Source organism: Lepisosteus oculatus, chromosome 7 (assembly GCF_040954835.1).
Source record: "Lepisosteus oculatus isolate fLepOcu1 chromosome 7, fLepOcu1.hap2, whole genome shotgun sequence".
NCBI classification, from domain to species: domain Eukaryota; kingdom Metazoa; phylum Chordata; class Actinopteri; order Semionotiformes; family Lepisosteidae; genus Lepisosteus; species Lepisosteus oculatus.
This window is the reverse complement of record NC_090702.1, coordinates 33,518,847-33,531,629: the sequence shown is the minus strand read 5'-3', so window position 1 is coordinate 33,531,629 and position 12,783 is coordinate 33,518,847. Positions and strand designations below refer to the sequence as shown.

The 12,783-nt window shown below is 41.1% G+C and overlaps 1 protein-coding gene across 4 annotated transcripts in view; it reads right to left on the bottom strand.

The window, feature by feature from the left end:
• Positions 1-305: 305 nt before the first annotated feature.
• Positions 306-12,783, bottom strand: part of nrf1 (nuclear respiratory factor 1) — a 35,103-nt gene continuing 22,625 nt past the window's right edge. For all 4 annotated transcript variants that reach the window (XM_015352658.2, XM_015352657.2, XM_006633425.3 and 1 more), the window contains 2 exons: positions 9,687-9,811; positions 306-2,213 (listed from right to left, as the gene is read on the bottom strand). In XM_015352658.2, coding sequence (XP_015208144.1) covers positions 2,053-2,213; positions 9,687-9,811 — 286 coding nt within the window. In that variant the 3' untranslated portion in view covers positions 306-2,052. The remainder of the gene's footprint in view (positions 2,214-9,686; positions 9,812-12,783) is intronic.

Genomic DNA, 12,783 nt, shown 5'->3' with positions numbered 1-12,783 from the left:
AAAACACGTTTTGGCTGTGAAGCCCTGAAGAAAGCTTCACAGCCGAAACATTGTTTTTTTCTGTTTTCAGCATGAAATTAACCTATAACTTGTTCCTTTGCAGACTACGCATCTTGAAGCAGCTATCCACCTGAAAAAAAATATTTAGCACACCACAGTATCTAGATTGTGGAACAAAGTTATTGCAAACATTTCCAAAGCATTTTTTTCCTTTTATCAGACTAAAAGTTAATGCATAACACCACAAAGTGAAAGTAATTTTTATGACTTGTTTCTGAAAGAAAAACAAAGCAACCTTTTCACAATTTCTTCATGTGCAGTAGCCATTTATTGAAGATCTAGCCACTGCTGTTGTATAACATGTACTGCATGCTTTGTTTCTGTGCTGTCTCAGTCACTATGTTGAAGTGATTTCCAACACCTTTATTGTGAACAGGGGAAAAGCTGAACTGTTAACTTAATCACACATGAGCACAATTAGAAAAAAAATCCTAATAGCAAGACCTTTTTATATAATGCAAATACGCTTCACACAAAAACATAGAAATGTCTACAAATAACATCATTTCAATTTTATAAAACAGTACATACAAGTGTCAACACTCTGTCGAGTCAGAAATAAAAGGATTCTTTTATTTGCTGACGTAATAAAAAAAGGTTTGTGGAAGGGCCGTAGTACACATACACGCGAAACAGCTCCTCTTGGCGTCTTGTATTGTTTCATCAAAAGTGTCATCGGCATGGATACCGAAAAATTAGAATACAATGAGATTTACATCGTTCTCAGCAATGCATTGGTGGCTACTGATTTCTTTCAGTTGTCCACGATTTAAACTACCAAGTTCTTGAAGTATGATGATACCTTTACGTGAGGCGTGGAGTGGAGGAGTTCTTTAGCTTGGCAACGTGGAGAAGACAGAAAGACGGCCCTTTCAGAATACCACTGAGAACTGGAGACCTAATGCAGCTTTCGAGAAGAAGCAGAACTGCACACAGGAAGCAAAAAACGCAAGGTCTGACTGGAACATGGAAGAAGCAGAAGAATTGGCTAAGAATTTGAAGCAAAAGTATTGTATGAGGGTAAAAAGGTAAAAAAAAAAGTATAAATACATAGTGAAACTGTACAAGTCTAATTGCATTTACGTGCACTACAGTGCAAGCATTTTCATCCTGCTGATGTCTCCTTTATTCATCAGAAAATTAAAAGCCAAACATCCTCTGTATCACAACACAGGAGACATTACACAATTTCTTTTATATATAATTGAGTTACCAAAAAGAACATTGGCATTCCCAGAATGACTGCACCGTAAAAAAATGATCCATTTATTTTAGCTGTGACTTTAAAACCCAGAAAAGCTTTTCTTTTTTCCCCTGCAACAACAGGGGTGTAAATGAGCATGTTAAATTAAGAGAATTTATTTCCTGAGCAAAGTGAACAGGCATGAGGATTTTAAACAAAGGCAAAGGTTTACTGAGGAGTATACTGTTCATATCAAGCAAAGACACACAATTACTCTTACCAAAAAGTAGGGAATTATACACACTATATTATGGGCTTAAGGATACTTTAGGATTCTGTTTCCTCTTACTTGAATGTTTAATATCTTCCCAGGGACCTCTCATTGTAATATATTCAAAAATAAAAATAAAACCTTGTGCACTATCATTGTTACATGTCTCTAACATGGCTGTGATTAGTTCTGAAAGACTTCATACTGGCTTCCTACCCTTTTGGTTCAGTTTTTAAAACAAGTAAAAGATGTAGGCATAAAGGAATAAATATTTCATCCCCCAATCCATTAGCTGAAATTGCCAAAAAACGCAACTAAGAAAACTCATCATCTTTACATAGTAAACAAAATGCAATGATATATTTTACATATTTGTTTGACCCCTGCAAATGCTTTATTTTTTCAGACTTGACAAAATCTTGTGCCAGGAGCATAGCCTTCTTTTTCGGGAATGCCACTCTCGTCATTGTTCCCATCACTCCATTTCAGAAGATGGCGAGAAGGGAGGAAGTGACCTCAAGCCACACAGAGGAAGACGTCACTGTTCCAAGGTCACGACCTCCACTGCTTGTCCGTCCAGAGTCACACTGTTATCTATCCTGGTGGTGACGGGCGCCATGGCAACCTGCACGGGCCTGTTACCCTGCGCGAGGCTGGTGACCACTGTCTGGTACATACTGACGGGTATCTGGACCAGGCCTGAGACAGGGGAGAAAGGAAGAGTGTTTACCATGGGGTAGTGCAGGACGTCGCAAGATACAAGTATGTTATGATCCTGCAGATTTACACAGTTTCATTTTTAATGAATGCTACAGTATGTAGGTAGAAAGGTCATTACGACTTAGCAGGCCATCTTATTTGCGTCTTCGCATGCAGATTGATTTTGATTCTTAAGATCTCTCAGAAAACATAAAATGACACAGCGAATGCCAGTCTTTTTTTTTTTAGATTTCGTCTTTGAAAAAAGGAGCCTGCCGAAGAGGATATTCTTGACAAGTTGCAGATGTTCGCTCCCACTTGCCTGTCCTATATACTGAACACCACTGCTATCACTGCAGGTCTCGCTGTGAAATCTCACAACAACAATGCTTTAGATTTTACTATTGTAATGTTCTACACTTAACATTGAACTGTAAAGGTGTCATCACATATCACGTTTAAAATAGAGTGCCTTGCAGAAATAAAAGCATTGTTTAGGAGTGAGGAGGTGCTTTAGTGAAGTTGCCAGTGGTGCTTTTCAACAGGTGTGCCTTGAAACCCTCTTGAAGCTCTCTGCAAAAAGCCCAGCATAATTCAGAGCACCTTCCTCTTACACAATTAGGAACATGGAGTCAGTTTGGCCTTTTTATTGTTGCAATCACACCAGCTGAAGAGAATATACAGACACCTACCTTTGGCTAAAGTCTATTTTTATTGTTGGAAAAAAATATTGAATAATTTATTTAAAACATTTACCAAACATACACAAAAGAAGAACCTACACAAGGAGTGGCAGTTCACACAGAAACAAAGGAAAAGGAAGGCTTCGTAAATGGTTTTTGAGATGAGAAAGGTATCTGACCATGCCAATCTTAGATTTAGTACTGGCCAAATGTAAGAAGTTGTCATTCCTGTCATGAGAACAGTTTCTGCAAATTAATTTCAACCTAAAGGAATCAAAAGGCGTGTCAGTTTCCCCTCAGACTTGTTGTCCAACCTGAAGACTGATAGTAATTGTAGAGTACTCAATGGGAAGGAATAGGGCCCGCAGCTCACCTCTAAACATCAAAAAGGCTTTTTTCTACAGCAGAGGTGCAGTATATGTAGCTAAAAGTCTAAAAGAGTATCAAGGGAAACTTCAATGTCTGCATGTTAACTCTTCAAGATTAGAAGACAACTAAAATACTGGCTGATGTAACAGTCTTGCGATCCCTGGTCACATCAAAAGCATGCCATGTTCTCTAGCAAAATCATGCAGGGCTCAGGAAAAGCTGAAGTACGTGATTATGAAGAAGACGATACACAGTAGAACGCCGACAGACTGGTTGGGCTGCCTTTGACTGTTCTAACTAGGCACCGGGTTTGGTGGAGCAGACACTCAACTGGAAGCCCTAGAGGCAGCTTCTTGGGGAATGTCCTCTGGTGTGCATGGTAAGCGTGGAGCAAGCACATCATTGCTGGCAGGCTGTGGCGGCGCCTGCAGTGTGGAACAATGGGGAGACTGAGACGCCGCGGAGCCCTCCCAGCTGTGGATTACTGCAGTCACATGAGCGGGGTCACAGCCATGCAAGCTGTTCAAGGCAGGGGGGAGGCCAGGGCAAGATTTCGGCACGTGGGGAAACTTCTGCAGTGGACCAGGGCAGGACGCTACACAGAAGGGAGCAGTGGTGGTAAAATGGGCCAATATATGGAAATATTTAGGAGTGTGTACACAAAATTAAGAAAAGTCACGCTTTCTTTTAAAATATAAACAAGCTAATGAAGGCGTTAGCTTTTACGTGCCTCCGTGAATTCATACTCGTTGAAACTCAGCAATTCAGTATGTACATTTTTTGTTATATATGAGCTCCCTGAAATAGAAGTCATGTCTAATTGTGCTGCATAGTGAGAAACTGACTTTAATGTTTACCGGTTAGACAAGGTGGTAAAGGATCCAAAAAGTAAACCAATTAACTCTAACGTAAGCAATATTTTCAGCCACTAGCAATTGAAAAAGAAAAAGGTGCATTAAGAGTCATGAATTTAAAAATCACCCTGCTGTAAAAGAATAATGCAAAAACTTCATCACTCTTTTACCCAAGGAAGAAACGGGTGCAAGGAAGGATACACCCTGGACAGGACACCACTCCATCATAGGTCAGAGAAAAAAACAGACATGCACACACTTTCACCAGGGCTAGTTATCTTAGAAGCCACTTAGAACCTACCAATATGTCTTTGGACTGTGAAGCTGAGGAGGACATACAAACTCCACAGAGATAACACCCCAGGTCAGGAACTGAACCCGGGGCCCTAGAGCCCTAGAGCCGCAAGGCAGCAAAGCTGACCACTGTGCATCTGTGCTGCCCCAACAGGTTTCTTTTAAAGCTTAAACTTGTTTTTTAATTTACAAACAACCCCCAATCTTTCCACTGAAAAGATGCGTTGTCTGTCGATGTGCTCCTCAAGATTCATTTGAATATTAATTATGGAAGCGTGGTGACTGAAGTGCTAGTAATTCAGGTATGTTCTCAGCTTACTGCCCCCAAGGCTCAAATCCTTCCTTGGAAAGCAGCCACTGCTAATCACCAGGACAGTGTACTGTAATCAAAGCTGCTCTCAGAGGCACTGGCTCTATCTGCATACACAATAGCTACAAACAGCAACCTTTTAAGCATACCTTTCTCAGCCTGCTATTGGACACATAAAGACAAAAGGTAGGTAGAAAGCCAATAACTGAAAACCCACGCCTGTAAGGACAGGGTGAAGGAATATCAGTAAATGTTGATGTACGGTGCAAGTACTGAACTCTCCCTCAACTCGAAGATGAGAGTTCCCACAGGATGAGCTTACACAGACAGTGACGCTCTCTGGACATGCAAGCTGGTTTATGGTCTGTGTAGGTTTTTCAACCACATACATTGTATTGATTCACCCATTTCATAGCTTTTCGAAGCAGGTCTTCCACACATGCTTTTACACTCAAACAAACCAAAGAGGTACGGGGGACTAAGACATTCCAGTAAAGTTTACTACTATAGTCATCCAATAAGAGATATTTAGAAACTGAAATCATACTTTATCTGTAAGGATACTGAACACAAGGGTATAAATGCAAGATATTGCAGAGCATTTCTCAACATAGAGATCAGACCTACTTTCTATGAGACCTGTCAGGAGGCCGGTCTGACTTATCAGACCTACCTTATCAAACCTGACCAAACAGACGCAGAGCTGACTTCGTAAGACAATTATTCCTTTCTCACCGAGTCACTCAAATACATTTTCCCCCATTCATTCCCTTTGGGATTTAATTTCACAGACTTGCAGGTTGCTCAAATCAAATTCAATCAATTCACTTATTCACTCATAATTCATCCTATCATCTTTTGCCGAGACAAATACAAGCTAATCTGATTCTAGTGCCCCTGTGCAGTGTGTTAATCGGGCTAACTGGGTCAGCACGGTTATTATGACTGAGTTGCAGTGATCAGTTGAGCAGGGCCAGAGTGTTGCTAAAATGCAAACAGCCCTGAGAAGCAGCTGCACGATTGCAACAGGTCATTATCTTGACGTGGAGGGTAGAGTGGTTGATTGGAGTACCAGCAAAACACATGTGCTTCAATCAGCAAGCCTCCTCTCTTCAAATGCCTCACTTCCACCATAGAGACACTATACTGATTAATTTGGGACAGTTGGTATTTACAGATTTTTGGTGGCAGCTTAAAAACCCTCTCCAGACCCTTAAGAGCCAAGTATGACTATCATTAATATTCACAACAATATCATCCCACCTGCAAAATACACCACTATAATTCTGTTCTTGCATTCTTTTTATGCAATAGCCGAAGTGTTGAACTTGCAATTGCTGTATTTTTCCACAACCGCAGCAACAACAAAAACTCTAACATCAGTGATCAACACCTTACAGGATTCAGTGTAGCTGTATACTTCAATAAGTCTTAAGGTGTTTTTCAGTTAATCTTTTCATATAATAATGGCCTGTTTTTCTCCTCCAGTGGCACACTTCTTCATCTTCATCTCTTCTCCATGAACAGAAACCCTGGGCTCAATTGACTGCATTCACTGAGGCAGAGTCTCAAAGGACAGTGAGTAGATCAGGGCTAAATAAACACCAACAGACTTGCATCTATCTGGAGCTTCAAACACAAACTAAAATGTCTCACCTGGGGCAAGGTATTTACACACAGTACAGGGAAAGGCATCTTTTCATGTTCCTCGCTTCTACATCTTCCATTTTATTCACAGAAATGCCTAACCATTAAACAGATCTAGTAGGTGGACCTGTATCACAACTATGAGCCGTACAACACTTCTCTTTCATCATGAAAAGCACAGAGCCACTGAAGATGGCTAAACCGTGAGGGAAATGTTTCAGTTAGACATGGTTACACATTATGGAAGTGGACATTGTCTCTCAGAAATAAGGTGTAAAGGTTATATGAAGTCTGTTTTTAAAAGGTTTAGAAGAGTGCACATATTGCACTAATGGTAGAAGGGATCTTGATGTCCACTTCTTTAAATGTAATGTTAATGCCCGTTAATCAGCTTTAATTTTTAAATATACCCTTCACTCCTGTCCATTCTCCTAATTCAGCACACGTGGTGTGCAGACGGGCTTCTGATTAAACCAGTACAGTATCAGCAGTGACAGCTGGCAGGGTGATTAGTCTATGGACTGATAATGGAGTGGATCAAAGCTCTTTAGGAGGGCTCCTGAGGGGCTACAGGCCTCACAGGGCCTATCACTGGGGTAGGAGGGCCACTTCCAAACAACAGGATGTGAGGCAACAAAAGACAGGATGCGAGGGTGCATGGGCACTAGAAGCCTGGAGCAACTATTATTAAAACACATTTTTATACTGAGTGGGCACAGGGATGGATTTACTCGTGACTGTGACTGACAGAGCTCCACTGGATTTATACTTCTTCTATTTCTGTCTTAGGTTTCCCCACCGGTAGCAGGATTCTTCACTGCTTATCATAAATCCAAATACTCTCAGCTTTCATTTTTATGTCACTCTTGTTACAATGTCCTCCCTTGCTACAACCCTTTGTCTCCTGTATTGAATTTAACAGAAGGCAGTTCCTTGAAAAATACAATTATCTTCAGAACCAAGGATTTTGTAGCTCTGCTCCTGAATACAAAGCATTTTAGCTTTCTATTCCCTGGTTTACGGGTCCACTAAGAACCTCAGAGATTTAGTACACCAGGAATACAATATTCCAATACAATACAATATACTTGATGTATAATGTTAACTTAACAGAAAAAAATATTTTTAACACATTTTTGACATTTGCAAACCTTAACACAAGTCTGATATGCTAAAAGTATTTCTGGTTTAGTACTTCTATTCCATTTCTTTTTTCATCTGTTTTGTATGTCATCTACACACCAGAGTTGAGATGTTCTGACCTCAAAACATACTTATTGACCAGAGGTCTTTGTTTTGCTTTAAGAAATCTTTTAGGGTGTTACTGGTCACTTGTCAGTATCTGAAAATGCCCATATAGAGGTATGCAATAATTTATTCCTTAATCTTTTTAAGATTTTCAAATTTCTTAAAAATGATCTGTTTAAAAGGGTACATGAACCATGAGATGTGAATATGTATGGAGCTATTTAACACCTAACATATATTTCATATCGAAAACATAAATAATTTAAATGAACAAAACAAACGTGTTGGGTGCAAATCCAAATCAACTAATTAACAGCTGGCAATAAAATGATGCAGAGATTTAGAAATGGTACTGCTACAAACAACTGTTTGCTCTGATGAACCTGACTGTTTCTGACCAGTGGCATGTTCTGACATTATTGCACGGTATTGAAGAATAAGAGTCAGATCTGTGTGCCCTTGTTTTGGCTACCGCAATACATGCTGGAAAGGGGTGTTACCACATCTTTAAAAGCCTCTGTGGATTAGAGCTACCATAGAAGGCAAGCTAGGTCACTGGAGCCCTGTGCAAATCTATAGGGTGCAAGCCATCTGTCACATCAGCACACAATGGATTACATTAGTTTCTGACAAGTTGACAAATTCTCTGGTACCTCTCCACCCCCAGCAATGTCCGGTCACATTAGAAAAATATTAAGATGAAATTTAAGAGAAGATCTCCTCTGGGCATTAGTAAAGGAGGCATACAGAAAAATTCTGCAGGACAGTCGTCTCTTATGATAAGGTCAAAAGTCTGAGCCTGAGCAAGAGGAATGCATGTCAATTAGTGGTACCTTGGCTGCCATCTTAGAGCAAAACAAAGGACAAAGTAAAACAAGATTAAGAGCTGTATATTTAAAGTCTCAGGACAACAGGAATAACCTCATTCCATCATCAGTGCTCTTAACATTTCTACTGGGTACATTGAAAGCTACAATTCTACTTGATTTTAGTGAAATATTGCTTTGCAAATGTTTTTGTTGCAACAGGGTTTCACAACCCCAGTTAGAGACATTACTCAGCACCTCGGCATCCAGACTCAGTAATTCTGTGCTCTTTTTCAAGCCCAGCTCTAAATAGTGATTCACCCAGTGTCTGAAACTGCAGTCGAATTAGTAAGAAACAAGCTATAACAATTAAGGACTGAGACCATTTTTAATCTTCACAGCTTACAGAGAGTACTGCTGTTCTGCTATTTGCTATATGCTATCTTAATACAATATTCAGGACCTATGTGATAAATTCAAATTCTAATTCAAAAGAGATTTAATGAAAGAGCCCATTTAGTCTTTAAATGAAATTTAACAGTGACCAGCTTCTACCTTACCCCTACACATCCTTAGGTCTAATTAGGTCTATAAAACAAGTCTTTATAGAGCCACCATCTGCCTCATTCTAGTTGTCCGAGAGTTTTTTCCAGGAAGCATAAATGGTGACCTGCAACTGTAGAATTCTAATATTAAGCCATAAAAATTAAGTTAGATAAAAAAAGATAAAAAACACAGAAGTAAACAGGGCTGTGAATGGTTTAGTACATAAAGAGTTATTGCTTCATTCAGAAGCACAAAGTCTCGGCAATAATAATTAAGAGATCACTGTATCCTTCGAAGGGGGGATAATTTCACATGATATGTACCATATGACCTCATGCTATATGACCTATCCCTGGACTAACCCCTTTTAATACTGACAAAGTTATTAAGAACCTAAAACAGGTTACTGAGCTGATCACAATAACAGAAAGGACTGAGGAACAGACCCCACAGCGTTTCCACTTCAGGAGGCTGGTTTTCTGGTCCTCCGGAGGAGCAAAGCTGCAAGCAGCAGCCTGTCCCAGAGAAACAGGAACATGCTGTGAGTGTGGGCCATTCCACCATGGCCCACACTCACGGATACGCAGGACCAGCAAGGCAAGGTGATGAATTCATGGCAACGCAGAAGAGAGGGACGTCAGCTGGGCCTTCCCGCCCCCCCACCAGCGGCCCCCTCCCTGCGAGAGCTGGGTGTAAACTGTGAAAGAGGGGGGTACCGTTAGCGTCCTGGACCCCCGCGAGTGCTCCCACGGCGGCGGCCGTCTCCCCCGCCAGGACGATCTGCCCTCCGCTCTGCAGCGTCGCCTCCGCTAGCGTCGCCACGGCGTGAGCTGCTGCCTCGCTGCAAAACACAGACACGGCTATACATTCAAGACACCCCTCTTGTCTCCTGCCCACACAGCAGACGTGCTCAAGCAAAGGCAGGGGGAAGACCCAGTTTGTTGTTCAGGTTGGGACGAAGCACATCGGTATAAAGAGCACTCTTTTCACACGAAACGGATTCAAAGGATCTGAGGAGCAGGACCAAGCAAGTGGCTTTCCCGGGGATCCTGTGTGCACCACTGAAATGTGTGACCATGAGCACCTGAAACACAACACATGGCTGAGGACATGGTGTGCTGAAGGAGGTTTCAGCTTTCTGTGGAAACCCTCCCATGATAGGGGTTCCCGTACTGGCATCATGCATTACTTCTGAATGAGACGGGCACCAGCTGGCCCTAGGCAAGGATCCACTTGAAACACATCAGCCTCGTCCTAGAGACTATCAAAAGCAACAAGTGGAGCAGGAGAAAGATTTTAACCCCGATTAAGGTTTGGTCATGTCAAGCAGAGTTTATTACCTTTCTGGATTAGGTAACAACGCTAAAGTTTACATCACTAATTTAAGAAGTGATTAGAGATCTTTAATGTCAGTTTGAAAAGAGGTCAAAACAAGCATAACAAAATTAAACATCTCAAAGCTAGACCTGAGATTACCAGCCATTACTGTGGCTGGTATAATACTGGCACCTTTAACTGCCAGTGAGCTTGTCTCCTGGCCATCGAACTCCAGGATTACAGATAATCCAGGGCTCCCACTTATTTTTAGGTCTATGTTGCTTGCAACAATGTATTTTTATCTAGATGAAGTCGTTATGAAAGTCAGGCCTCTTATCACTTTTAAAAACCTAATGAGTGACTCCATACTATATGAAAGACACAGAATCAGAAGACTGACAATCTGGGCTAGCCCTTCCCCACGCCACTGTAGGTCTGCTGCTAAACAGCACGTCTGCCACACACAGGGAGGGAGCAGGGGACAGATACCAAAGCAGTCAGTGATTCAATGGCACTTAATTCTGTTAAGTTTACGATTGGAATACAATGCCTGCCCCAGAGCAACAGGTAACAAGATCCCATATCTAGCTCCTTTGCGAATTACAGTAGCAAATAAGATAGAAGACTGAACTGAATGAAGCTTGTGAGACAGATTAATTCTTCCTACAAGACAAAATGCCCTCAAGCCTTAATGTCTCAACATGAACAGTACGGATCTTTTGAACACAGGCAATAGTGCATTACAGAATGTGCCATCTGAGAATCTTTATCCTATCATAATTCACCCAAATAACAGAAACGCCAGCCACCTCATTTTCTCAGAGGTGTCCCAGTGACTTTAACAAGTGCTAACACAATCAGAAACAGGGTACAGAAGGGCATTTCCTCAGACTTTTTGAGTGCAGTATCTTGTTTCATTCCTTTCTGAGTCCACTTACAGGAATGCGTCTGATTTAATTTGGTGACCCCAGTGTTAGAAAATACACCGAGCCCTCTGGCTCAAGCTATAGTCTTCGAGTTGACTCTGCCATCATCTAGCTTATAGTCACTTATCTCAGATGGCTGCGCTGACCTTTACTGGAAGGAAACATCCTCTGTAAAATCCCAGATGCACAAACCACATCAGCAGACAGGCATATTATTACAGCTGATGATGTAGATCAATGTCATAGTACCCTCTCAGTGCTCAGTCCTGTCTCTGTCGCGTGATCTACCACCATGTACCTCCCCTGTGTGGAAGCTTTGCTGCACAGTCACAAACTTATACGCATAAAATACGAGTCTCAGTAGTTAAAACTATTAAAAAAAAATCTCTACTAGACAGAACCACCAGAATGACTAAAACCGTCTGTCTATGGGAAGGCCACTTACATAACACGTCCCTCTATGCAGACAGGGAATCCTACGGCATTTAGCAGGTGCAACAGCTGTGCTATTCTCGCCTGACACAAAAACAAAAATGTCAAGCTTTGACCAGCAACAGCTTTGATGATTGACATATCGATGAAAGAATACTGACATCTAGTGGAAACAAAACCCCTCATTACAATTTCATATTTGTGCTTAAATGAGCATATTCTATTACTTACTGATTTGTATCCCATTCTTCACATGCTGTACTCTATGTGTTCTTGGGGATACTAGAACTCTAATTCTAACCCTCTGTCATCATTCATGAAGTACTTTTTGCCATGATGGAAGCTGGCAGTCTACCCAATCACAGGAGACCACAGCTTCCTGTTTATCTTCACTGTCCTGCTCACAGGAAGGAGAAACTCCCTAGTTAAACAAACCTCTACCACAGCTAGCAACTTTCTCATCCCTCTTGTCATTTGGAGAGCAGGAAAAAGTGCCACTTGTTTGCTAAGCGAACAGGTAAACTCCTGGGCAATGCTATTTAATTTCGTTGAAAGAGCACCAATCCAAGCACCTGGGAAGTTAATGAATGCTTCTGTGTGACCTTCCGTATGAGAACATCCTTTAATCTTCATGTTCTGTATGCTCATATTTACTTTTCAAAAAAATAATTTGACTGAAAATCTACAATACTAGCAACACACTAAAAGGACGGCAGACAATGTGTGTCAAGTGTTTAGCTTGCTGACCCTACAGTTGGATCAGGAGCCTCATAGACACACAGGGTTAGGTTTGATTGCTTTGTTCCTTGTACATCCATAACTGGCCATATAGCTACAGAAAACTAGAACCAGATGAACAGGATGGGATAAATAACCTCCTGCTTGTGGCTGCTCTGATATTCTATTTTATCAATAGTCCTTTACAGAAGCACAGAAAAAAAAATATTTTAAGAACAACAACAATCATATATCCTGAATACAAAATTTAATTGGAGACAGAAGATTGAAGACATTCAGTGAATTCCCCTGTGTGCGTTAGTAGCCTCAGAAAGAAGAACAGCCTCAACATTCTTCACAAAAGCTAGCACTCACAGTGTACAAATGAACTTTAAACAAGGGGAAGAATCTAAAATACATT